The 26,898-nt window shown below is 33.7% G+C and overlaps 3 protein-coding genes across 5 annotated transcripts; all 3 read right to left on the bottom strand.

Annotated features, from left to right (window-relative positions):
• Positions 1-227: 227 nt before the first annotated feature.
• On the bottom strand, positions 228-4,656 carry LOC130647644 (GPI mannosyltransferase 3-like). Its single transcript, XM_057453589.1, has 5 exons — positions 3,631-4,656; positions 3,017-3,298; positions 2,343-2,520; positions 1,469-1,507; positions 228-471 (listed from the first exon to the last, which is right to left on the bottom strand). The coding sequence occupies exons 1-5, from the start codon at positions 4,629-4,631 to the stop codon at positions 388-390; spliced, it is 1,584 nt and encodes a 527-aa protein (XP_057309572.1). The 5' UTR covers positions 4,632-4,656; the 3' UTR covers positions 228-387.
• Positions 4,657-4,985: 329 nt separating this feature from the next.
• Positions 4,986-7,841, bottom strand: LOC130647636 (SET and MYND domain-containing protein 4-like). Its single transcript, XM_057453577.1, has one exon. It carries the CDS (start codon positions 7,524-7,526, stop codon positions 5,589-5,591), a length of 1,938 nt encoding a protein of 645 aa, XP_057309560.1. The 5' UTR covers positions 7,527-7,841; the 3' UTR covers positions 4,986-5,588.
• Positions 7,842-15,973: 8,132 nt separating this feature from the next.
• Positions 15,974-24,633, bottom strand: LOC130647599 (transducin-like enhancer protein 1). Of its 3 annotated transcripts, none has more exons than XM_057453528.1 (17): positions 24,543-24,633; positions 24,144-24,209; positions 23,197-23,300; positions 22,575-22,638; positions 21,210-21,254; positions 20,544-20,606; positions 19,694-19,768; positions 19,189-19,617; positions 18,935-19,111; positions 18,444-18,513; positions 18,220-18,273; positions 18,055-18,092; positions 17,630-17,965; positions 17,065-17,380; positions 16,776-16,899; positions 16,504-16,684; positions 15,974-16,411 (listed from the first exon to the last, which is right to left on the bottom strand). In XM_057453528.1, the coding sequence occupies exons 2-17, from the start codon at positions 24,192-24,194 to the stop codon at positions 16,304-16,306; spliced, it is 2,235 nt and encodes a 744-aa protein (XP_057309511.1). In that variant the 5' UTR covers positions 24,195-24,209; positions 24,543-24,633; the 3' UTR covers positions 15,974-16,303. The 3 variants fall into 3 exon arrangements, with proteins under 3 accessions (XP_057309511.1, XP_057309520.1, XP_057309503.1); XM_057453537.1 differs by having other exon boundaries at positions 24,351-24,595; XM_057453520.1 differs by having other exon boundaries at positions 24,427-24,595.
• Positions 24,634-26,898: the final 2,265 nt, after the last annotated feature.

Below are 26,898 nucleotides of genomic sequence, written 5' to 3'. Positions count from 1 at the left end.
GCTTAATCCCCTGGACTATGCAATTCAGATGTTTTGAACCATGGGTACAGTGAGTAGAGAACTCACCCATACATTTCCTGCAGCTCCCAAGATCAGAATATTATGAAGACATCTTTTTATGGTGTACAGATTCTACTTGGCACTAGCTTTAAAACTGCTACGCTTTTCTTTTTGGTAAAATAGCTCATTATACAAATAACAAATAAAACTGATTGAAAAAAACGCTATTTTTTAAACTTTGAGTACTAATCTGTTTCGCTTTCATGATTTAAAATATTAAATATTATATTAAAAAGTATATAATAATAAGCAGCAGAACAGCCATTGTATTATTGCCCAAGGTAGAGTCTGAAAATAGGTGGGCCCGACAATGAACACAGGAAAATATTAAGTTACATCTTGTTTTTGGTAAACATCTACGTACTGCCCAACACGTCCCTCTGGAAAGTGACTATGAAAAAAAGTGATCTCCTAAAAAAATAAAAATAAAACAAAAAGACTGTTATTGTCTACATTCTGGTTGCAAGGTATATGAATTAACCCCATAAAGTTGACACATGTTAACATACATAATGCAACAAAAATAAACACACAAAGAGAAACATAACAGACATGACTTAAATAAGAAACTCTTCTAAAGCATAATCTCAAAAAATTTTTTAGAGAAGTATTTACGTCATTAATCTGAATTTCATTCAAGATTTTTTAGTATTAATATTTCACCCATAGACAATCGAAATTTCCATGCTTAGTTTACTTTCTTAAACAACCCATATGTGTTATGGCATGGTACGTAATTTATTTGTCTTTAATATTTAATAATAATATGTTTTGGCTTATAGTTTTTAGTTTAGTTAAATCTTCTTCTTGTTTTGTTTTTATTGTTTTATTGCCGGTTAATCAGACTGATCATGTGATTAGAAATAACCAATAAATTGTTGTGAAAAAACATAAACTTTTAAAAATACTCTCTACTGCAGGGTCTGTTTATAGTTTTTTCAATATATTTTAGCTTTGCACTGCCAGGGGCAGAAAAGTTATTGAGGACACCTGATTTCCACTAAAAATAGTACACCCTAAGGTGAAAATGTTTTGTAGGTTTTAATTAAAGTTTTTTGAGGTTTTAATTTTTTAATGTAAAAATAAACTCAATGTTTTGGATTTCGTATTCTATTTTTAGAATAATACATGTTCTGTCTTTGAGAAGTAACAGCATTATGATATATATATAGTATATATATATCATATGCGTAGAAAGAAGTCTGGAGATTTAAAGTACAGCCTTTAAAACCAGGTCAGCATGGATCAGGTGTAATAGAACTTCTCAGATATAAAACAAAAGGCTACATTCCCTTTTGAGTTTTCTCTGTACGCAATAATATCTAAATTTCTAAAAGTCAAATATAAATATTTGTTCATTTGGACCTAAATGATGAAAAATTAAATTAAAAATAATAAAATAACATACTTTAAAATACCCTGACAATGCCAAAACGTCTTTTGCATTCTAAAAAAAAAAATAAAAAAGTACTTAGATTTCAATATATTTTTCCAGTAACACAAAAATGTAAGATTAAAGGTTTCCCATTGTTGCAATGCAAGTAAACAGAATAGAAATGAGAATGTTTTAAGCGACCATTGAATTAACTATGGCTTAAGATAGTCAATTACACAGTGGGCTAACCACTGTCTCATAACAGGGGAAAAGGCTGATGCATGTTATTTTAAATAAGAGTTCCAACTAAGCTGAAATATGTTTTAATGAGTATCACGCTGAAAAATAATAACAATTGTATGTTATTATAAAACATGATATAGTAATGCTGTAAATGCATGTCAGCATTTTGCATTGCCAACCTGAAAGCCAAGCTACATTGATATAAGGACATATTTTTTATGCCGCCGCTGAGTGCCACTTTTTTATAACGTCAGCAGAACTGACCTTGTTCTAAAGGATGTGGAAAAAAGCGAGAGAAAAAATAAACGTTAGGTTTTTAATACGTTGTTTGTTGTAGACAAAGGAAAAAACCACTTGACTTTATTTTAATCCGAATGTGCATCTTAAGTTATTTCAAATCTTGAAAAATCGACTTTAAGGGAAACAAAGTCAAAGTTGTCAATGAATAGAAATAATAACACGTCTGCAAAAGATATTAGTTGAGATAAATTTTGAATTTTAAGTCCTCAGAGTAAAAAAGAATATATCGTGCTAACCTGTGAAGTGCCTCTAAATTGGCCACCAAACGTCAGCACTGTTGTGCTAACTTTTATTACTTTGGATTCACAGGCCTCTAATAATACTTGCATTCTATTCTTTTTCTCCACCTATTTCTGAAACTCACCTGTGCTAATACATCAAACGCTACTACATGAGTGGGATTGTATAGCTTATTATTCACGACCTCCATTTCTAACCACTCTGAAGGGTTCGCATAAAATTTTTTGGCTTCTTCTATATATCCGTTTGTTTGGTTTGGTTGACATGTCAGAAATTTCATTGAAATGTTGCAGTGAATATAACTAAACAAAGTTTAAAACAAAAAGAAAATTAAAATGTAATAAAAATGTAATAAAACTGCAATAAATTGGATTAACACATGAAATGAAGATGACATTAAAAAAGAAAAAGTTACATAAATAATATTTTTTTAAATCTTAAAAAGAAATATTTTCTTTAATAGGTAATTGACCATTTAATAAGTTTTGTGAGTACGCACAAGACAAAGCCATACAAATGCACAAAGAATTAGATTTTCACACAGACCTAGGCAGGACTGTGATTGGTTAAAAGAAAGCCCGCATATATTACCTTTACTGCCACCAATAGCCGTGTTGCAACATTTAGTAAACAAATGCTACGGCGCTGTGCATGCTCATATGAACTTCGCTTAATTTATTTAACAAATAGAACATCTAACAATACAAGAAAATCAATTGCTAACAAAAATCATGTCCTCAAATTCCACAAAACAATACAACAGATAGGAAAAACTACACAAGCATCACCTGCACTAACCTATAGTATGGTGTTGAATGGCATGGCATCAAATATAGAACATCAATGTCCTTTCCTGTTTCTATCTCATGTCGCAAGTATTTTACAACATCCAAGACACCTTTTTGATGGATGACAGAGAAGTAAGTCACTGGAAAGATATTCATGAGCAATGTAATCAGCAATAATGTGGTTTGTTTACATTTAAACGACTTAGAAAGTTCTTGCAACCCAGGACCAGCAATACACATAATTAATGGAACAATTGGTAGAAGAAAACGAAACTCTTTGTGTTCAATCAAACTAAAAAAATTAATTAATTAAAAATAGTTAATTTTACTTTTGGCATTTTTAGCAAGTAATTTTTACCAAAAAAATCAACATTTTCATTTCAAACTGTTAAACAAAATGCATTTGAAACATCAACAAATACAATGTGTCTTGCTTTGCTAGATAGAACAGATCATGTTGTTTAAAAAAATAGAAATGTGTAAAAAATTGTTGTTCTATCCCTTGAACCAGTGCATTGATTGGTTACATTAAGCAATACACTCGGTAACAGCACAGTCATCGTATCAAACATATCAAACATTCAAGATTTCTGCTTAAAGGTTAGACACCAAAAATTACCATACCTGTGAATTACAACGTATAACACGGTGATCAGGCTGATAACACTATTCTTCTTACCATAACAAAACCCACATACAACGAAAATAATGTGAACAAACAAAACAACTGGCAGACCTTGTGTTAAATACCAATGAAAAGAATGTACTCCATAAAAACCACTTAAATTTTGAAAGACATTAAACTTAAAAAAATTCCAATGCACAAGACAAAATTCTTGATTGTAATAAAAATCCACACCAAACGACAACACCAGTAAACAAGGAAAAACTTTAACACCTGAAGCGATGAAATTGGAGATAAAACCTCCTCTGTTTAATGCTGATAAAAATAAAACACCAAAAATAATCAGTGAGGTGGGTCTTATAATACATGCAATACCACCAAATAGTAAAGCAAGACATAAATTATTTCCCCTCTGTTTCCTATCACTATCGTATTCACTGGCCCGAAAAAAAGGGAAAAACGACAAGCCAATACAAGCAAAACACATTTCAGCTGTGTTGGATAATGTTCTTGAACCTGTGTAATAAACAAACCAAGAAGAAAGTTGCAGAGTAAATGAAATAGTAGCTATGTTAGTATTGTTGTATATTTTCAAGCAAAGGTAATAAACAGAGACGTCACATATTGCTGTAAGAAAAGCTTGCAAGATATGTGGACCAAAAACTACAGCATTTGTGGTGTCCAACTGGCAAGATTTCAACATGTGAAAATAAAGTTCGAAAACAAATGGATGCAAATATGATCTGATTTTCTCTTTCCATTCCCAGGTAACGTATCCATATCCAAAAACTTTTCGATGAGCTATCTCTGTACTTTGCCAATACTCGTCAGGAACGAAGAATGTCTTAGTTAAAAACACTGAAGACAAACGAATTATTAATGCAATCAAAAATTTGTTCCTCAACAGTAAAGCAATCCATGAGTTCACTTTGAGACTTTGACATGGCACGCTACCAATGTTGTCTTTTTCTAAAGAAATATTTCTTTTTCGTATTGTCATTTTACCTAAAAAAAAGTGTGATTAATTAGATTAGCAAGTTTGATTGGAAAATTATTTGTGAGCTACTCAAACATAAGCAATGGATGAGGGGCTAATTAATTATGTGACGCTACATTTGCCATTTTAGAACCACCCATCTTCCCTAATTTTAATATTGGTGCCCTCAATGTATACCTTGTTCAACAACATATTTTTAAAAAACTGAAAATCTAATAAATAAAGTTTATCATTCCATAATTATTTTATCATAATATATGAATTATAGCAACCAAATACTTGTGATAAAACTTACAGTAAATATAGACGGGAAGTAATCAAGGTATTACACCTCCTGAAACACAACGCAATTACTGATTACACATTTGTATTTTTTTATTAATATCACAATATCCGAAACTAAATAATACATTGTTTGTTAACATTTTTATAAATAAAAAGTTACATAATAAAAACATGACTTTAGGTTTAACCCTAATGAAACCCTAAGTCACAATAAATTTAAAACACTTTCTCAAAATTAGTTTCACATAGTCTTGCTTTCTTTGCTTGGCACCACACTTTTCTTAGATATATTCGACAAGCTCCTTAGGTGTGATGAAAAGTGACCAAAAGTAAAAATGTGGAATAATTTTTAGACGCGGGTATCCACAATACTGCCTGTTTTACCACTGCTGAATTTCAACTGTTCAGAGATCATCAAGGGTCAAATATTAAGTTTAGTGCTGAACCTTGGTAAGTAGATGAAGCAAATAAGTTACTGACATCTATATACCATTTCTATGTTGATAATTAGCTTTTTTCCATACTTCGCACACCATTTTGTCAACATGACCTGGGGCACAAGCCATGAACGTGAGATTTTATTTTATTTGCTATTTGGGTACCACGCACCACCACCTTTTTTCACAACCAAGCCTGCATTAGGAATAACCAATCTAAATCTTAAACTAACAGGATCTAAAGTTTTACAAAATTCCCCTGCATAGAAAAGCATAATTTTACAATTTCTTGGCAATTATTTAAATGAATAATAGGCAGTTTGGCCTTTTTAGAGACTAGATCTAAATATTTTAAAAGCATTGGTAAATTTTCATAAATGCTTCCTGTTTCCAGCACATTGTTCATGCAATCTTGGAATTTCTCTTGAATATTATCAAAATTTGCTAATTCATTATCAACAAAATTACAATTTCTACAAACATGACCAGATAAAACACTCTTGCAGTTTGCACATACAAAAGCAGGTGGAGATTCATTTAAATTGCTATACAAAGGCCAGTCTTCCCTACATGGTATGCATTCACAAGAAAAATAATACTGCTCCAGTAAATGTTGTTCCCTACTGCTTTTTTCCTCAACTGCATAAAGAAAACCATAATTATCAACAATGGGGTTGCCCTTTTTAATATATTTCACGGCACGAAGAACACAAGTATCACCATAGCAATGCCGCACAACAGATGGGTCACATGAATGATTTAATAAGCTTAATGTTGTATATGCTGCTGATCCAATTTCTCGAAGTTCAGCCTGAGCAAATTCGGTTCCCTCCATGTAAAGTTCTGAAACTTCATGTGCATTACAAGGGAGCATTTGAATTTGTTTTAGCAAGTGCGTTGCAATCAAACCAACATCATTTTCCACACTGCTAATCACAAAGCCGGATTTGGCCAATATCTTGGATAAATATATCGCCAACAAAGTTCTACGAAAAAGATCAGATGGTTTTCTTGATTGGCTATTACCGGTTAAAGAGTACACACAAAAATAATCATTTGGCTGGAATATGTTGTTTTCATTCAGTCCTGTTATACCTTTTAAATTTTTTTTCTTTTTCTCTCTTCTTTCTTCAAAATTAATCAGTTCAGTTAAACCGACCATAACAACCATCTTTAGAGCAAGGTGACCTAAACCCACTTCATCTTTAATTAATATGTTTAAATAACAACATTCATATTTGTGGAACAACTCCCAGTCCTTTTCTTTGCACGTTGAAGAACAATACAGCACTGCAGCACAATTCTTACAGGGGTAACCCGCAATAAATCTAGTTAGGCAATTATAACAATGATTTTCAAAACTTTCTGGTAAACATATCGAGCTGAAAGCTTTTTCAACAACAATAACTTCACCAGCATGTATATCTTTCAAAGCAACTGCACATCTACCTTGGCCAGATTGTTCTTCGATACCAAAAGATTTTGATGCACATGGAAACATTTTGTTTTTTAACCCATCTTCAATGTACGGCCTTTCTAACTCATACACTGAATTGCTTATAATTCTGTAGTTATTTACATTATCGTTGGATCCATGGTATTTATTTATATGCTCAAACAACAAGCGAGCTTTGTTGTTCTTCTTCTCTGTGTTTAAATCACTTTTTTGTAGCAACTGTAAGCTTTTTTGAAAAGCTTCTATACTTTTCTTGAATTGTTTATTTTTGAAATAACACTTGCCTAATCGTTCCAATAATTTAAATTGAAGTTTCTGTGGGTAATTGTTTTCCAACGAAAGAAGAATATCATGCTCACATAGATCAAATTTTCCAAGTTCGAACAAAACAGCTGATCTGTTTCCGTATGCCAATGCTAACTCTTCACTGTTGCTTTCTGCATATGCAATGCTTTTTGTATACATCAATAAAGCTTCGCATAATTTTTTACTGGCATACAACGCATTTCCATTATTCCGAAAATCCTTACTTTTATAATTTGCTTTCTCACAAAAATTTTCTTGTATTTCATGAGTAAGTAAAGACTGTTTAAGCAAAACCTGAACACGAGTTTTGTCTGTGGTTTGTTTGTTGAACAAATTTTCAAGGTCTTCAAAATGGTTTGATTTTTGCAGGTGATCACAAACCTCCCTGTACCATGAACCAAATTGTTCAGGCATTTTAAATTTACTTCACACAGATATTGACATCTAAATGATAAAAAAATTTACCTCCTAAAAATAATGGTCAATTACACAATAAAAAAAATCACAATGAAAACAAGGTCACACCCGAATATTAAACATAAGCATAAGAATGAAATTTTGTATAAAGTTAATGCCACCATTATAACTTTTTTTTGAAAATCAAGATATGTCACTCAAGGGTTATTTGTGCAACAAATCAAAGAAATCTAATGAACAGATTCAGAGAAAAGCAGTGACAAACATAGATAAGAATGTGAGAAAAATTTTTTTAAAGCTAGCTGCTTTAGGCCGTTTTAAGTCTGTTACCTAGCAAAAATAATTTTCACTGTATTTAAGACCAAATGAAAATTGTAGATAATGGTCTGTACTATCATTTTTTATCATTCAGACAGACAAACTTTAATTCATAGGTCACTCTGCTACTGAGTAGCTAAAAATATTATAAACACTTTTATTGTAGTTAACAATAAAAACTTGTATATTCTGAAATTTAGTGAGAATGTTTGATTTCTATTTTATTATCTTTAATTGCTACAATGTCTGGTGTTTGCTTATTAATATTTTTATTCTCTCAGTCTGTATTATAGATAGATAGATGTGCATATTTTACATGGCTAAAGCTAGCCTCACAAATATTAAGGGATATACACTGTCTATTATTTCCAGGAGGGGCCATGGCTTAAATGGAGAGTCCTAGCGTATTTAATGCTCATTTTGAGCTACACAGACCCAATTAGGGCCCGCACTCTACTAGACAACTCCTGGCAACATCCAAGGCCCACACAGTGTGGCATCTCCCCAATTTCCCTCACATGGCTTTGGTTAACCTGGGGCTATGGTAACATTTACTCGCCCATGTTGAATCGCCATCAAGAGGAATCAAATTCTGGTCTCCCGCACAGAGTACGAGAGCTATAACCACTAATCTATGGCGCACTAAATCATGACTTTGTTACTACCTCACTGGCAAGGATAGTATTGCTTTCCAACTTCTAACTATCTAACTAACTAGGTCCGAAATGGGTGATTTCTACGCCATTAACGTGCTTTTTTTATGCTAATTTGTTTTTAGAAAAACTGTCTTCAAGACGATGCAATCCACAAACTCGTTATGACGCCTTAGCTATTACACCTTAGTAAGAATATTTAATTCGACAGCTTTTATAATAATCATTTGTAACACCCGTTCATCAGCAGGTGAATAATGCAAAATACAAAAGTTTGCAATTGCCTTTTCTCTCACTAATCATCAAAGACAACTTTTAGGGTAAATCCATGGCATATATATTTGGATTTATCAGCAAAAAATATATAACACAAGAAATTTTGAACACTATAGCTATGAATATTGCACAGGATTTGTTATATTATAAGGTTCTTTAAATGTTATCAGCTAGCTAGAGTTTGACTGTAATATAAGCTACAGTGAAACATTTTCACTGGAGTTGATTTACATGGACACTTTTTCTTTTTAAAACTGCACATGTTTGGCTACTAATAGAGGCTGTTTTACCTAGTATATAAATTTGAATGTCTCCATAAATTTTGATAGCTGGCTGGCTATATTTATAGCAAGCTAGCTAGCTAACAACAAGAAGATTGAAAGGGTTAAATTGTAAACATGGGGCATCTCAATTGGGGTAGTTGTTGGGGTAGCTAATATTTAAAGCATATATTTTGTGAATATACATTATATATACAATTTTACTCCAATACACTGGCTCTTAACTCGTTTAACCTGAATTTAGCGTCAATTGGTTAAAAGAAGTTTCACTTTTACCTTCAGTTTACAACGCCATATTTAAAATTTACATAATAATTTGCAGACCAGATGTCTTTTGCAAAACTGAGCCGCTGTCGTGTGTAAAGTTTGTCGCACGAGTAAAGCGACTATTTATATTTAGCATATACGTAATTTTCGCACCCTTACAAACTGTATTTATATTAACATACCATAATAACACAATGAAACATATACTTATGCTACACTATACTAATTCATAAATGTCTGTATATAATGGCACTGTTTACTGCAAGTCCGCTGGTGTTTGAACAAAATAAAATTCACACAATACACGATGACGATCTCAATTGGATATATTGATAGGATATAATGATTCAATTCACAATTGATTCAAAGATTCCACAGAGAAGTAACATTCTGAAGGTTTTTGGATCAATGAATAGGACAATAAATAGGACGTAATTTTCTCTGCCAACATTCGTCGCAGTCACGGCGAATGGGAAATTATCATCCAATCAGATTGAGAAATACAATTACAAAATGAGGTGTAGAATTTCAAAATAAAATCAAAGTTGACGTGAAAGAAAAGTTTAACTTTCTTTGGGCATCAAGGTAAGCATTAAATATCTTATTATTGAGTATAATATTGAAAAGTGCTAAAATGTGCTGAAATAGAGTAAAGTAACTAATTGGTGGTACCAAACTAAAAATAAATGTCCTATGTGTTATGTGTTTATTCTTCGAGCTAGTGCATTCTTTTCCTCGCAAAACGAATAGATTTTTTGTATTCTTCTTATTCAAACAACTTACGAAGAATGACTGTGAACCCGCGTTTACGAAAAAAGGCAATTTTTTGTACAGTGCATTCCTAAACAATGTTTGCCACATGAATAATGCAACCAATCTTTCAAAGCTATAAAGGTTTGACTGTACATTGTATAGTGGCGCAATGAAACTCTGGCAAGGCTATAGTCTTGTTTCCATGTTATTTAATTATTGTAAAGACAAAATCATTAGAAAATTTGGCATATGAACCTATCCCGGATAGTTAGTAGACTACTAACTATGCCTTTCCATTCCAAGTTATTTATAATCGAAAATAATTGTTAGCCTTGTTTCCATGCTATCATTGACAAGAGAACGTTACAACCATTGCTGTAAGAGCTTTGCATGGGGGAAGCCTTTTTTCAAGTTGTTTAAATGGTGAATCCATTGCTAATAGAAACCATTCAGTTTGAATTAAATAGGATGGTTTCTATCTGCAAAACTGGTCTGCACAAAGGAGAGCACGTAATTATCTGGACTGTAAAGTAAAACTACGACTCCAAACACTACCCCAATTGGGGTTAGTACATCTTGTCCCGTAACAGGACGTGCGGCCAAACCTTTGAGACGTGCGGCCGAACGTCATAACAATGTGCTGAATGTTTTGATGTTCGGCCGCATATCCCGCCCGCAATCCGAATATTTCAAATTATAAACGTTCGGCCGAACGTTTCAGAGAATCTGGTCTGTATATTTACTTAGCGTCCTACGCCTTACGAATCGAGTCTCATTAAAGTTTGTCAAACAAGTTCCTTAGAAACATTGATGTTATATTTTGAACGTATCAATTCCGTCATTTGTCTGTAGCCAATATCTGTTTTTGTGTTTAATTCAAGTTCAACAACATCCTCCAATTCCTTAGCATTAATATTTTTCTTTCGATTTAACCCATTCTTTCGACAGATTTCCAGAAAGTTTCTTTCGCCTAAATCGAACATTATGGAGCTTGTTTATTATACTACATATCTCTCTGTACTTTAGTTTCGGTTTTATGTCATGATAATATTTTATCAAAGAAAAAAGATCAATTTGTGTGTCTTTAGGCAGAAGTACTTCCATCTTACTAGAACACTGACTATTGCTTTCATTAAAGCTTTTTTTAATTGTTTGTCCAGCAGGCGAATATTTGAGTTATTCGGCCTAACAGTTAAACATCTGGTCGAAGATTGTGATATTCGGCCATTCTCGTCCCCAGGTTTGTTGCCTATGTCAAAGAAGCTAGCGCTTACTTGACGAGGTGATATTTGACCGGGCTTTTAAGACGTTTCGGTCGCATGCTTGCTTAAAGGAGCTACGAAGTGGTTAAAATGCTCACATTCCGTATATCCCGCGCACATACAGTAGACTCTCTGTAATTCGACTTCCCCTAATTCAAACCTCTCCTTAATTCGAACAAATCTTCTGGTCCCGTCAAAATCCTTTAACAAACTCTCATGATTCACTTCCCCTAATTTGAACCTCCATAATTCGATTACCTCTATATTTCAAACCATATTCCCGGTCCCTTTAGATCATTTTACCCCGTAAATCGAACTTTTAAAGATCGAATTACGTAAAGTAGCCACTTTATCTCCCCCTGCTAATCTTTCATCGAGTGTAAACAAGGTTTTACTTGTTCGATTTCAAAATCGAAGGTCTAGGATTCTTTTCAAACTACAAAGGATATATTTCTGTTATTAATCAATGAGATGGCGACTCTTCCAGCGAAACGTCGCCACGGTGAAAAGTCTATAAAAACAAAATAAGATAGGTGCTCCAACAACTTGAGAAAGGAGTTTCATAACGTCTGAATTAATATAAGAGATATAATTATCAAGGTATATAGGTTTATATATCTATGAAGTCTATTTACTACCACCAACCCTGATTTTTGGACAAAATTTCACAAAAATTTATGAACTTCCCCTAATTCGAACTCTCCCTAATTCGAACTTTTTTTTTCAGTCCCCTGCGAGTTCGAATTACAGAGAGTCTACTTTATTAATAATCCGGCAAACGCGTTTTGCGCAATGAACCAGCGCACTTTGCTCGCTGGTTCATCAATGTTTTTTTTTCAAAAAGTATATTACAAAGAAATACTTTAGCAAGACCCATTCTGGATGAAAACATAACCAAGGCTGGAGAAGATAAAAATTCTAGATATATCTATATGTTAGAGCCTCTAAATTGCATACATGCCGGAAAAATAGCCATTTTTGCTTTCCGCCGCTATCAGCTCGACTTTTGTGTAAGTCACTAAAGTCGAAAACCAACAGCCGTTCCGTAGCCGCCCCTTTAATATAAACATCCGGCCACACGTTTGAAACTCGGTAAATATACAGACCAGATTCTATGAAACGTTCACCCTAACATTTATAAATTGAAATGTTGGAACTTGCGGATGAGCGGCCAAACATTAAAGCGTTCGGCCGCACGTCGACTATCCTGTTACGGGACAAGATGTACTAATCAGCCACGGTAGGTATCCATGTTTTCAAGTAACCCGATTGAAAGAGCAAAATTACAACTTATTTTGGAATAACTAATGACGCCTGTGAGATACACATTTACACCGTTAACATAAATCAGATGCTTACGTAACTTTTTATTGTTGATGTTTTATCCACATTGTGCCACTTAAGCCGAATCTTCACTGGACGATATTCGCGACGATTTTTGTGACGAAAAGTAGAAACCAATTCAACCTTTCGTCATGACGAAAATCGCGACCAATTAAAATTGATATTAATGACGATCGTCCTGAAAATCGTCCCGTGGAGATTCGCCTTTACACTTTACACAGAAAACCGCATCACCTGCCTCTTTTCTCATTTCGAGGTCGTCATTTTAAGTTTGAAGCCGTGCGAAAGGCGTTAAACATGTCACCAGGCGCCAAAAATAGTTTTTGTTCAAATTTTCGCCCTGGGGGATGTATATCGTAACTTCCCGCGAATTAATCTAGATTGCATTCGCGAAATTAATACAGGCAAAAAAATATGTATATTTTGTTCTTTTTCGTTACATTAAACAGCTTAAGCAACTACAACGGGAGACCAAACTACGGGGTTCAGATTAAACTTGTATGAACTGCGCATGCGTAAGTCAGTGAAAACCCCATAAGCTAGTAGCAGTGCTTTCGTAGAATACGCCATTTGCTATGTTTGCTCGTAGTCGAGAGTACGTGATGGAAGCAGAAAGAAAACAAAGAAGTATTTCTCCTTTCAAGAAAATAATTGTACATTTTCATGCATTTCTGTATATCGGCAGTTTTATGGAATAGAGAAAAAGTCAACCAAAGACATAGGAGAATCATGGACAGCCATTTGCAAAAAATCTAAACAAAGTTGACGTGGCACCACTTTTCACTGTTGATCAACCAGCAGTTCATGGACACAATGCTGCCCTACAGAAACGTTATGCTAAAAAGACTTCGGGTGCATTGAAAGAATCTGGTGTATCTCCAGAGCTCACAGAACTAGATGTTCTCATGGAAGAAATCATGAATAAAGTAGATGAATATGAGAAACGATTCCTAGAGATTGATGAGGAAAGTAGAAAGAGAAGGACAAAGAAGAATCAACATCAGACAAAAGTGCATGGACACATATGCAGAAACAAGGTAGAGAAAACAACTTGAAGAAGGTGGAGATGCTAAAGCTAAGAAAAGTAGGTACACTGGCAGTGAAACAATTAGCTACTTCAGGGAGAAGGCTGAGCAAGATCATGCACTTAGAGAACAGGAGCTCCAGGTAAAGCAGAATAAACAACAAAATAATGAAAAATTATTAGAACAACAACAAAGTCTTTTGGCCACCTTTCAACAACAATAAAGTGATCAACAGCAGCTAACAAGAGCCATGATGCAATGCAAAAACAAACAATATTAGCTATATTATCCATGATTGAAAAGATGAACAAGTAGAAGAAAAAATGTTAGTTGTACAAGTTTAGTTTTAAAAAGAAAGCAGTTTTCAATGATACGCACTATTGATTTCCAAGAAATTTGACAAATACGCGACTTTGATTGGCCAATTTTTTAAGCAAACGCTAATTAAACAAATATTCTAGGAAAACAAAAATAATAAATCGAAAAATGATACAAAATTTTAAAGGTGAAAGATTTCTACTGGAAATAGTCATCAATATCTGGTTGGTGTTGGAGGTGTTTCCATAAAAGCAAGTTCTGGCATTGTGTAATAAAGCACATCCGATATACATTGTGCCAACTGCGCTCAATCCAATTTTGAGGTTTTTACGAAAATTTAAAAACGCAAAGTACTGATCTCTCCAAATACCCATTCAACAGACACTCGTACATTACTCATGGTTTTGTTGAACAATTTTTTATTAAGATTCAGTCTTCGCCCACCACCTGGCTTAAATGGGCTTTGAAGATGAACCTGCAAGGGATATGCTGGGTCCCCATAAATACACTAGGGGATCGCCAGCTCTAGAAAACGAATGATGTGACAGCTGGTTGAGTAATCCTGATTGTGCCAATAAAGCACAATCGTGACGTCTGCCTTCCATTGGTCCCTAAAGATTAGTAATCAATCCACTTGGAATAACAACTGACTGAAACTTAATCAAATGTACATGTTTGTGACCATTGTAAAGAATTCTCTGGTTTTGATTTGGTCAATATATCGGTCTAACTGTTTCGTCAATGAAACCCAAGCAATTACTTAACGCTGCACCTTTTCCGTGCACAGTATCTGCATACAATTCCAGTCGATTCCTTTGAAGTACAGCCTGGTTGAATGTTGATAAAAGGTGTCCAAATGTATCGTGGACGTGATTTGTGATAAAAGGTGTCCAAATGTATCGTGGACGTGATTTGTAATGTCATTTGAAATTATTCTCATTTCAGGAACTGACCGCCACTGAATGGGGATCAAGTCACCAAATCTACAAGGATACGCGAATCGTTTTAGAAATATACAAAGTGCCTCGACACCATCCACGTTAGTGCGATTATAGCATTGAATTTCATCAGCTATCTGCAACGTTTCAAGCAATTTATAAATGTCAGATTTATGAAACCTGAAGCTGGCTAAACATTCATCATCTTCTAAACGATATAAATCAAAGCTCGTATACTTCCAGTAAGGTAAATCTGGATTCGTCGATTTGTTGATATCATACAAGAGCACGAATTCATCGTCATCTATAAGATCATGGTCGTAAGAAACAAGTAGAGCCTCCCTGACATTTCTTTTACATGGCACGTTTTCCCGCTAAATTCACATGGGTTAATATAAAAAAAATAACGAGACTAACGTAGTTGAACTTTGACCTTCATGAGTCGAAGCCCGTATTTTATCCTCCCGTGCTCCTTGCTTAAGGTCTCTATTTTGTTTAGGCGCAGTCAAATATCAACCAGAAAAATCACATTTTTCTTAACCAATAAGAACGACTTGCTTATTTGTGCGTTTCAGCATCAAACTCCTCGCCACTTGTCACAAGTTGATATTTTTCAGTTTATTCCAGTTTGATTATTTACACAATTTAATGGTGGACACAGAAAAAGATATACATATATAAAATAATAATAATAAAAAAAAGAACTTCCTCTTATCTGTAAGCAAATACGAACATTAATGACCTGACTACGCGAAACCTGTGAGAACACGAAAATAATAATAATAAATAAACAACGTACATTTTTCAAAAAAAGTTTAAAGTTCAAAACAAAAGTGGCAAAATAAGAAACACACAACTATACCTTCTCCACCCTTTTTTGGTCGATTCTAAGTTAACGCCTTTCGACAGTTAAAATTTAATTACCGACGCGTCGTAAAAAAATACGTCATTAAATTCGGTCTGGAAAATTTAACCACCATTAAAAGGCAGCGTAAAAAGGGCCAATAAAGCAAGTCAACCGGGATATATTGCATAAGAAAACAAACAAACAAAATATTAGCTTAAATTTCAAGCAAAGTCTAGGTAAAACTTATTCAATGATGTCCAAATCATATGCAGTGATTACTGTTTTTACAACCAATATGGTCGACTATTTTGTTTTTGTTGTCAGCGATTCGCTCAAATTTATATAAACTGACAAGCTGCTATTTTATCTCTGTTTTTTACTGGTCAGATTCCATCAATCGTTTCTACTGTAATCTCTTCCACAGATGCGCATTTGCAGCTTTTCGTAGTGACATGGCACTTTCGAGATCAAATATGGTAGGTCTTGCAACAGCTAATACATTACTTCGTATAAAGTTGCTTTCTTATCACCGGATCCGGTCACGATGTATTTGTCATCAACTGAAACGTCGCAACTCAATACAGACGACGATTCTTTCGACTAGACGAAACCAACAACAACAAATAAACAATACAGTGTGAAAATATGTAACTTTGTAATCATCATACATTAATAAGTTGATAGTGTCTTACCTGAAATATACTAGCACCATACGGCGTCCTCCAAGCGTTTAGAAGATTGTCTTTTCCAGTACTGATAAACCATTTGCCACTGCTGGCGAACTTGAGTGAGAGCACGCAACTATCGTGCAGGCGAAGTTGATATTTATCAGGCTTGTTTACGTGGAGAACTTCAACGTTACTACTCTCCATACTAAACAACAATAACAGTGAAGTTAAAGCCGGGAAGGATAAACAGATGGGTTAGCTTCAAATAAAGGAAAAATATTTAAAAGCGGTCATACCCGACTGCAAGCCAATCACCAGTTGGACAGTAACCGAGTGAGAAAATTTGTGACTGGAAGTCGTGTTGTTGCAGTTGACGTCCTTCACGAAGGTCCCAGGAGCGTACTGTGTTATCGAGACCACCTAGAATAAAAAATAAATAAATTGATCGTTAAAGAAATACATGGTGAATTCATCGGAGAAAAACATTCAGCTACTCTCCCTATACCTAAGCAGGGTTTTAGAAATCTACATTAATATAATCATTATCCATATTTAATTAAGGTGCTATTTACAACGGAAACATACCTGTCCAAAGTTTGGTACCATCAGGTGATATATCGATGCAGCTGGCACCATCGGTATGTCCTTGAAACTGTTGAACTATGGTCTGATTATGGAGATCAAGTACGGCAATATTCCCATCGCTACAACAACTGAAGCAGACTTTAGAATCTGGACTAATAGCTAAAGCATAACACGCTGGAGCATTCGAATTGAGCTCAGCCTTAATGCGAGGTGAAGGCGCAGCCAAGTCCCAAATAGTCAACACACTGGCTTCGCCACCGACGATAAGCGTTCTGCCATCGGGTAATAATTTACAGGATCTGATGTATATATCTCTCTAGAGTTGTAAGATTGTCGATGAAATAATGAAACAAAGTTTAAAACTAGGAAGCACAATTGGTCTAAACAACGTTTTTATAATATCATTAACAACTCAATCAAATATTAAATAGCTATTCGTCAAGATAGCACGTGCTTTAATGCATGTGCTCACAGTAAATAAAATCTACCAAAAGACGTGGTTTACCAGGGACAGAATTAGATTTTAGAATTAGATATTAACAAAGAGACCAAAAATTATACTTACTAGGCATTCTAAAGTAGAAACTGGTTTGTTTATTGTTGATTGTCCGAGTGCTTGATTGATATCCCATACTTTCACACAACCTTTTCCACCAGTATACACATGTCTAGTGGGATTGCTAACCGTGACTGCACAAACAACTTCACCGTGATTTAACGTACTAAGTTGCCGAGCATGCCGAGGTATGTTAGGACCTAGAAGTGCATCCGGGGGAAATGGTACAGGTAACCACGTCCCTTCACCCATACAATGAAAAGAGTGAGCCGGTTTTCCACTGGGTATATTACTAGGGAAGTTTGGAAGCATTCCACCAATAGGTCGAGTAGGATCGAAAACAGGCTAAAAACAAGAAAGTTAGCAGATACTTATAGTTTTTTCACTTCGTCACTCAGGCGATATTGTAATTCAACAAAATATTTAAGACTTACTTGAACCCTCTGAGCTCTTAACATGTCTGGGTGGATACCTACAAGAAAACAAAGACAAATAGTGAAAAACCCTGTGTCATAAAAAAGAAAGAAATCAAACTACCATATAACAGTTAATAATACAGTGCAAAAATTGTCTCTATTGAAATGAATGATTGTTATTACCGGGACTAACATCATTGGAAACACTGTGTGGAAAAGGAGGATATGGACCGTTTCCTACAAATGTAAATTTGCAATCAATTAAACATTTAATACACACAACACATTGAAATCAGTGATTTAATAAATTTGATCCTAAGGCCAAACATAAATTTAAATAAACAAATTCTCTGACGCAAAGGTTTCATGAATCTAATGAAAAATGACCAAAATTATCAAGATCTTACTGATAGGTGAAACTTTTGCTACAGGAGACGAATGGCCAGGGCTACCAGCACCCTTTGAAGAATCACTTTGCTATAATAAAAATAAATATAAACAAGAATTGCAATATATAAAAATCAAAGGATATTGTACATAATGTCTGCTAGAGTCTTATATTGCCCCCATTTGTTCGGATATTTTTCTGACTACATATCCACATTTTTTCTGATATTTTTCTGACTACATATCCACATTTTTTCTGATATTTTTCTGACTACATATACCCTTAGCCTCAGCTTCTCTTCATTTTTTGAGGAAAGAGTAGCTATTGCTGATCAGATTTGCCTATTCACTTCCACGCTATGCAATATAAGTTGACATTAGTCGTATTAGTCAGGTAAAAAAATTTTTCCAACTTTTATTATTTTTCCCTTTATGCTTTTCCTGATCTAGCAGACACCATGAATCCTGTAATATTTTCTTTCAAAATCCAAAAATGCAACATTACCATCACCTTTGCATGTTTGATTGAACCAACATATGGAACAGGTGATTTCCCCCTATCTGTTCTGTCTGCACTGTCACGTCCAGATTCTTTTTTAATTTTTTTGTCAACAGAATTGCTTCGCGGTGGAGAGGAATCTCCATTTGCCAAACGTTTTCGATTAAGAACTGCTGGAGATGATCGATCCTGAAGAAAGAAAATATTATTTTAGCTGACAATCTTTCAAGAAGGGAAACCAGCTAGACCATACACAGAATACTTACGTCATTTTGATCATCTACCACCAGTTCACCATCACTTTTCTCATGATCGCTTTCATCTTTTACGTCTTTATACTTCTTTACATTACTTTTTATACTTGGCATGGTTGGCATCGATCCATGATCTCCTCTCTTCTCATAATTCATTAGCTTTCTGCTGTTCAAATCTTCAGCATGGCCATCATCACTACCATGTGAAGAATGACTATCAGCTGTGCCTCTATAAAGCGCTGATCCTCTTAGGGGCAGCTCTTCTTTTGCACTACCTTCTTTTTCTCCTTTATTAACAGGTAGACGAGTTGCAGAAGCAGTGGAAAGAGTTAACAAACCAGAGCTTGTTGCATTAGGAAGATGAGGTGGTGGTAGTCCAGGATGTGGCAAGCTAACGCCTGGTGGATGAGTGTGTGGCAATCCCTGTTGATGTAATTGTTGCTAAACATTAATAAAACAATATTTTTAAAGTGTCTCGCAGACAAAAAATAAAAAGTGAAAAAAGAACATAATTTACCCCAATTATCGCATTTAATTCAGACATTGTAACCTGCTTAGCACGATCAATTGTTTGTAGAACTTGTTGTTGATGCTAGAATAAAGTTTATTACAAAAATTTTTACATGATAAACAGAAAACTAATTTGTTGTCCCCTTTGATAAATCAATTATCTTACTAACAGAAAATCAAAGAAGAATTGGAAATATTGCCCTCCCATACCTTCTAGGCTCAAAATGCCCACACCAAATAGGCTTCAAGTGTGACAGGTTTTGGTTAATAACAACATAGTCAAGTTAAAATAACTTAATAATAGCTGATATACACTTGTCTGAGAAACAGATTTTCCAGATACTATTAAAGATGTTACATTTCTATTTGTATTTATTTATTTATTTAGTTAAGTGCATAAGAAAGGAAAATAATTCTCCCATTTGACAGTTAGAATATAACAAGTTTATAAAAAAAATTCAATACTTTTAGACTATAATAACAAATCAACAAAATACAGTTTATCTGAACAATACACTTAATTTAGATTAAATGGGACATGATAAAAAACACCTCAGATGGAGGGAACATTAAAAATACTTCCCAAAGAAACCACATTAATCTATTTATAACCAGCATTCAGAATCACATGAATGAATCTCTCAGTTAACAATTTAACAGCTACGGCATGTTTGGACAGTCATATCTGCTTATAACATTAGCATACAGAGCAAAAAACATCTTTCATGCTGTCTAATTTTGGTTCATTTGTTTAAAATTTAAAATGGAGAATACAAAGGCCACTTGTCTGTTTCAGACTATAACCCAACACAAAACAAAAAAATTAATGCAAAATTTGTATATGTATATATATATACCTCCTGTGACAAAAAAGGTAGCAATTGACTACATATTGTGTTTAATCTTTTAGCAATTTCCGTCTAAAAAAATAAATAGAAAATGATAAGGGAATGATGACCACAAAAAGGAGTTGACAAAGAAAACAACAGATTTTTATATAACTTCCTGTAACCACAACAGTTAAAAAGAATGCTAAAGAATTTTCAAATCTCAATCAGCTGTCATACTGTTAAAAAGAAAACATCAACTTTCTGTTCTCTAAAAAATCTGTATGATTTGAATGCAATAAAGCAGTCAATCAATAAATAATAAATGTGACCTGTTCTTCATAAAAAAACAAAAATAGAAATCTCAGTTGCTCTGATCAACCTATTCAATTAAAAATATTTTTGATAACCACAGCAGTTAACCCTGGCATTGTTTAATAAATTTCCTATTAAATATATTCCTTATTTTTCTCTGCTAGTTCTTGAAATTTATTTGAAATTTAGTTTGATATTGAGCAACTCAACAATGATTTAAAAAAACACACATCCACATATGTCATTTTGTTCAAATATTGACCTGCAACAACAGCAGTACCAACAAAAAATATGACGCTGTAATTTACAGAATGCATTATTTGCACATAACAATGTTGTGTTAAAACATACACTTTAAAAGAAAATAGTAGTAAAACATACTTGTTTGTGCATCTCTACGTTCAAGCCATATGACATTTCGTAGTACTAAACAAAGCAATCATGAAAGGTATAAAATTCAGAGCCAAAGAATTTGCTAATAACAAAAAGTGGCAGGTTCCAACTGAAAGAAGTGCCAATTTAATTTTTATGCTTAATCTGCAAACAGAAAAATAAGTCATGTTCATGCTCGAAAATTTTAGTTGCTATGCTATGCCCACTTAAATAAACAGTCTTGATACATTGTATCACCATAAACAAATTTATTTCTATAGTAATCTCCTCCAAGCAAGCAACTTAACATTTAATCAAGAGAAAGAAAAATTACAATTATTCCTTTTATCTGAAGAATTCTGAATTTGTAGAGTAGATTTGAGCATTTTTTGTGCACCCAAACAAAAATAAAAAAAACAAGTTATTTAAAAGCACGTTGGTGCCAGCTGGTAGTGTAAAAAGAGCTAAGAAATAACAAATTATTCTCAACTCTTCCAAAAAATTAGGGAGTTAAAAAGTTAGAATTGTATCTTGCAACAATGAAAGCATCTCTCAGGTTTATCTGTTTTCACACTAAACCACATGTCTATTATCTTCATTAACAATGCATGTATAAATTGCAGTTACAAGGTATGTGTGAAATACCGATAAATATTGAGGGGATCTTTACAAATTTGTTTGGCTCTAATTTTCTTACTACATTAATTTAACTGTTACGTGTGTATGAGAGCAGGCTATCATAAAACAAATAACTGATGATGAGAAGCACAGGTTTCCAAAGGAAAGCAGGCAAAATGGCATTTCATATCAGCAATTCTTTGCCAATGTGAAATACATTGAATTGAATTAGAAAGGATATATAAATACATATATTTTTTTAGACCTTATGTTCTTGTTGTCTTTCTAGAATATAATTTAAGGAGTGCTTAAAAAGTGACATATTTCACAAAATCTTTGTTTCTTTCTGTCTGAACAATACCCATTCACTAAAGTATGGTTATTTCATTCATACTTAGCAAACACCATTTTAAACATGAAAGCAAAACATTCAGTTCTTATTCACAGGATTCACAGAACATATTAATATTTTTTATTACATATAAAAAACATGTCAAAAAAATTGAATGGATTTGCTAAAGCTTTTAACAGAAAGACAATTTAAAGTGATTGCTTTTTTTGTTTTGATGAATAATTTCAATATAGTGCTCCATGGAGACTTCATATATACTTGCAAAAGATTTTCTAACTGCAAAATTTTTAACCAATAGAACATACTATGCTGGAGATAATAAACACACAACCAGTGATATTAGTGCATTAGACAAACTATCTTCTTTTATTTATTTTTGAGGACCACTATAATTTAATTCTCACCATTACATATGCTCGCTGCATGTCTGTCTTGTCCGATGCCAATTTTTCACATTCTAATTTCAGACTAAAATAGAAAAAAGACAATTTCTTATTTCTGTCTTAAATCATCAGAAGTGTGATTTTTAATATTGGTCCTGAAATACACTTTTGTTTTCTCAGCCTATTATTCAGTATTTACATATCCTTCAAACTTTATTAGCTGAAGAGCTATTCAACACAGATGAAAGTTCAATATTTGCAATACAACATATATTTATTAAAAGAACTAATTTATTTTAGTAACAAAAGTTCTTTTTTTCAGAAAAACGGATATGAAAGTTCTTAATAAAACAAAATAATAAATGCAGTTCTTTTTTCTTCATATAAATTATTATTGCACGAGTGTATGATAATTCTGTGTTGAATCAAGTTTGTTTTAAGACCTACTTAATTTTAAAACCAAACATTTGAAATTGTCGGTGTTATCTCGCAAAAAAACATTTGTCATGGTTGTTTATACAAAAAAAAAACAATAAAAAAATCCAAGCCTAATAATATACATCAAGCCATTAAGAAATAATGGATAACAGACAATACATAGCATCATAGTGGGCAATTACAGTAAATAAAGTACTTTTTATACCTATGATTTTGGGCTTGAAGATAACTAATTTCTTCTTTTATACGGTCACAAGCTTCTGATACAGAAAATTTGGGATACGGTTGACCACTAGATTGTGTAGGAGTCTATAAAAAATATAAAATCAACTAAACAATACAAAAAAAAAACTAGAACTCAAAAGGATTTCGTATAATACATTGTCACATAATCTGTAATCATCTCCTAGTGAAGATGTTAAAGAGTGAAGCTGTCATGAAAAAAACCTTAATAAAACTAACCAATAGATTGAAAATAAAGAATTCATGTTTACAACACATCATAAAAGTACCTTATTTAGTCAAATTTTTACATGAAGTGTGAGCCAAAATACATCGGTCTACACTCGAGAAAATTTGCTGGACCTCTAATCAGCAAGCTAGCTTTGTTTGCTACATAAATAATAGAGGTAAAAGCTTACTGCCGAAAATGTAAACAAATGAACAACATTTTACGACAAGTCATCAACATGTCGTAAAATGTTAAAATGCATCCGAGAGGATATAAACCTTACACAAAACTTTTTGTTTGGCATCAACATCCTAGAAGAATTCCACGTGACATATGTTTAGATTTTGCATCAAGAGTAATATATATATGTGCACATGCATAGGGGCAGAAAGTACAAGCAACAGATCACCAGAGACGAAAAAAATCCAAGACAAACACTAAAATACTAAATTGATGAAATTAAAAAAGAAGAGAAAAAGATTTTTCGTGTACTTTTTGGATCTTGAATTTTGAAAAAATCTATAAATTAGGGTAAATGTCTTTTCTGTCCCCACAGATGTGCATACATATATAGCTAGCTAGCTACATACTTTTGTAAACAATTGGACCTCAAAATTCCATAACTTGTTTCTGGCTATACTCTTAAATTATATATATTGTAAATAGTGTATAAAAGCAGTAAATAGTAGGTAGGTACATACTGTATGTCTTCCTTGATACATGCTGCTAGGACCGTTACTACAATGAAACATGGGCACTTGTACTGTCTAAAAGAAGGTGAAAAAGATATATAGTTTGAAAGGATAATAATAACATAATCAACCAAAATATAGCACGCTGTGAAAAACTTTCGTATCCACTTAATAGTGATATAGAAATATAAAATCAAAACGTCCATATATGCTCACATGTCTTTAACATGTACTAACAAATCAAAACTATGCCGATTTGTTCACAAGAACAAGAGAATCTGTAGCTATATACTTTTTTATTTCCTTGAATGATCGTCAAGTCTTTTCTGGATACTCGTTATTTTTTCGTACATTGAAGGACTACTGATGATTGTGAAATTTCTTAAGACGTAAACATCTACCAATTACCTTTCAAAAAACACAACCTTCTTCAAAATCTATTATCAGGCAACTATTCAAACCACTTCGTAGTCGGCACGCGGTTCGCGTAGAACTTTCAACTATTATTTATTATTTATGCCCATATATGGTCCTAGATTAAAAATTCTGTTTAATTTTCCACCAATGAAAAATAAATAATAGGCAGTTTCACGTGGGTTAAAATTTTGTTAATTTAAAAATATTTTTACCCACGTGGGTCAAATTTATGGTTAAAAACACAAAGCTCAACTTAGCGCTGGGAAAATGTTTGTTAGATAGATACGAGACAGTTTCAACTAGAAAATATTTATCTAAAAAAACAGCGAGTGCAACTTTCTTTCATTTTTTCATGACATCACCCATACATTTCTTGGCAAAATAAAAAAAAATCAGTTTTCTTTAGATTTAATTCGTTGTCATAATTTCTTATGGTATCATTCACTCAACCTAGAAAGTCGTTTCTTTGCAATTTAAGGCTCGTGTATAAACTTGAAGAAAAAACCTAAGTAATCTCGCAGGTGTGGAAAAATATTTTTGCATTTTTTTGAATTATACTCAAGAAAAAAAATACCATCCCGAGAATGAGTGATGTGAGACCTTGAAAATCACCTGGCACTTCTTGTGTGTTTCACCGATTGTGGTGGGTGCTGATCGGTATATTTCCGGAAGAAAATATATTAGGGGTCAGGTTTGGGTAAATGTTGCGACTGATCAAACTCATCACTAGATCTTATATGGCTAATCCAGTTTAAGACTCCCTCGATGCTGACGGGAGATACATAAAATGATCCTAGGTATACAAACTAACATAAATAAAGCGCTTAACCTTATTTCGTCATCTTAACACCAGAAAAAAACTGGAGACGAGGTTTACTCAACTTCGCATTATTTACGTCAAAAAACATCGCACGAAAATGATTAAACTTTTTTTTGCTTAAGCTTCGTCGTGTAAATATTTATACAAGGTGTTTAAACAATATTTTGATAGTGTTTACAATCGTGTTTTTCTCAGACCATTTCACATCCATGTTTTTCATAAGATTCAATTGATAAGGAACATCCAGGCGTAAGAAGCTGTCGCAAATCATCTGGACTTGCACGGACAAAACGAATAGCTAAAAAAAAGAAGGCTCGGGTGCGGAATTAGGAATGAACAAATAGGGGAAAATAGAATATAGAAGTCCTTCTTCAAAAACACGGACGTGTAAGAAATAACGCCACAGGTTCGTGACATCCCAGAGGGACCGGACGCGACCCTCCCTAAATTTCATGTTAGGCATGGTTAAAATTGGGGTGGAATTTGATGACATTTTATCATTTTAAGTTAGCTTTAGTATAGTCAAAATATTTTTGGTATGACGTCACGTTTTGAGTTATGGTGACTCGCCGGTTCTGGTGGTCAGGAAAAAATTGTATAAAAAATCAAAAAAAATTCAAATATCCTTTTTAACAAACAGTTTCAGAGTCATTGTTATGCTTTTATTAAGCAATTTTACACATTAAATCGTCTGCAAGCTTCATTGCAACGTCGTCCCCAGGGCTTTTTGTCCCTTTCCGGTGCTAAGCTTATTGACAGGTGTGACAAAAGGGCCTATGTTTGTCTTGCCATTGGATAAACAAAATGAGACAAATGGTCCTCCAAATCTCATCCCCCAGAGCTTCCTCTTCGCTGTAGCCACATATCAGAAAGAAAGCAAAAGGAAGCCCTAGGAACGAGATTTCTGGTTGCTTTTTTTCTTATTCCAAATTTATGTTTAGTCGTTTTAGCTATTTTCCAGGATCGGAAAAAATAAGATGACGTCATTCAAATTTATCCCAATTTTTCTGCTTACAAACATTTGTGCAAAGATTTGTGGCAATAACCAACCTCGTCCCCAGGACTATTTGCTTCTCAACGGCGCTGGGCTTTCTGATAGTTCTAGACCTCGGCGGTCTCATAAGAACCCGCAAAGCCCAGTTAGATTAGGGTTCATACGACAGATTTTTAACAAAGAGTAAAACTTCCTGTACGCTATGGACAGAGGTATTCGACACACATAGGTTGTTCCTAAATTGGAATATATTGCCTCTAAAAACGTCCTATCAGATATTTGGGTAAAGTGAAATCAACCGAAAAATGTGTCAAGATTCTAATTGTATAAGAGTTTGACTGTCTTTATCCAATTCTAAGTTGTCCGCTATACGGAATTTCACTCTATTTTCTGTTGAGCGCCTGGTTTCCGTCTACTCGTGTTGGTCATGACTGGCAAGTTATATAGCCTGTTGAGGTTGATGGAAAAATGGGAGAGTTAGAGTCTGGTGTTTCACTAAATACGCTGAGATAACACGCAAAGTTTTTCTACAC

The sequence above is a fragment of the Hydractinia symbiolongicarpus genome, chromosome 1, assembly GCF_029227915.1.
Source record: "Hydractinia symbiolongicarpus strain clone_291-10 chromosome 1, HSymV2.1, whole genome shotgun sequence".
NCBI lineage: Eukaryota > Metazoa > Cnidaria > Hydrozoa > Anthoathecata > Hydractiniidae > Hydractinia > Hydractinia symbiolongicarpus.
This window is presented reverse-complemented; position numbering and strand designations above follow the sequence as displayed.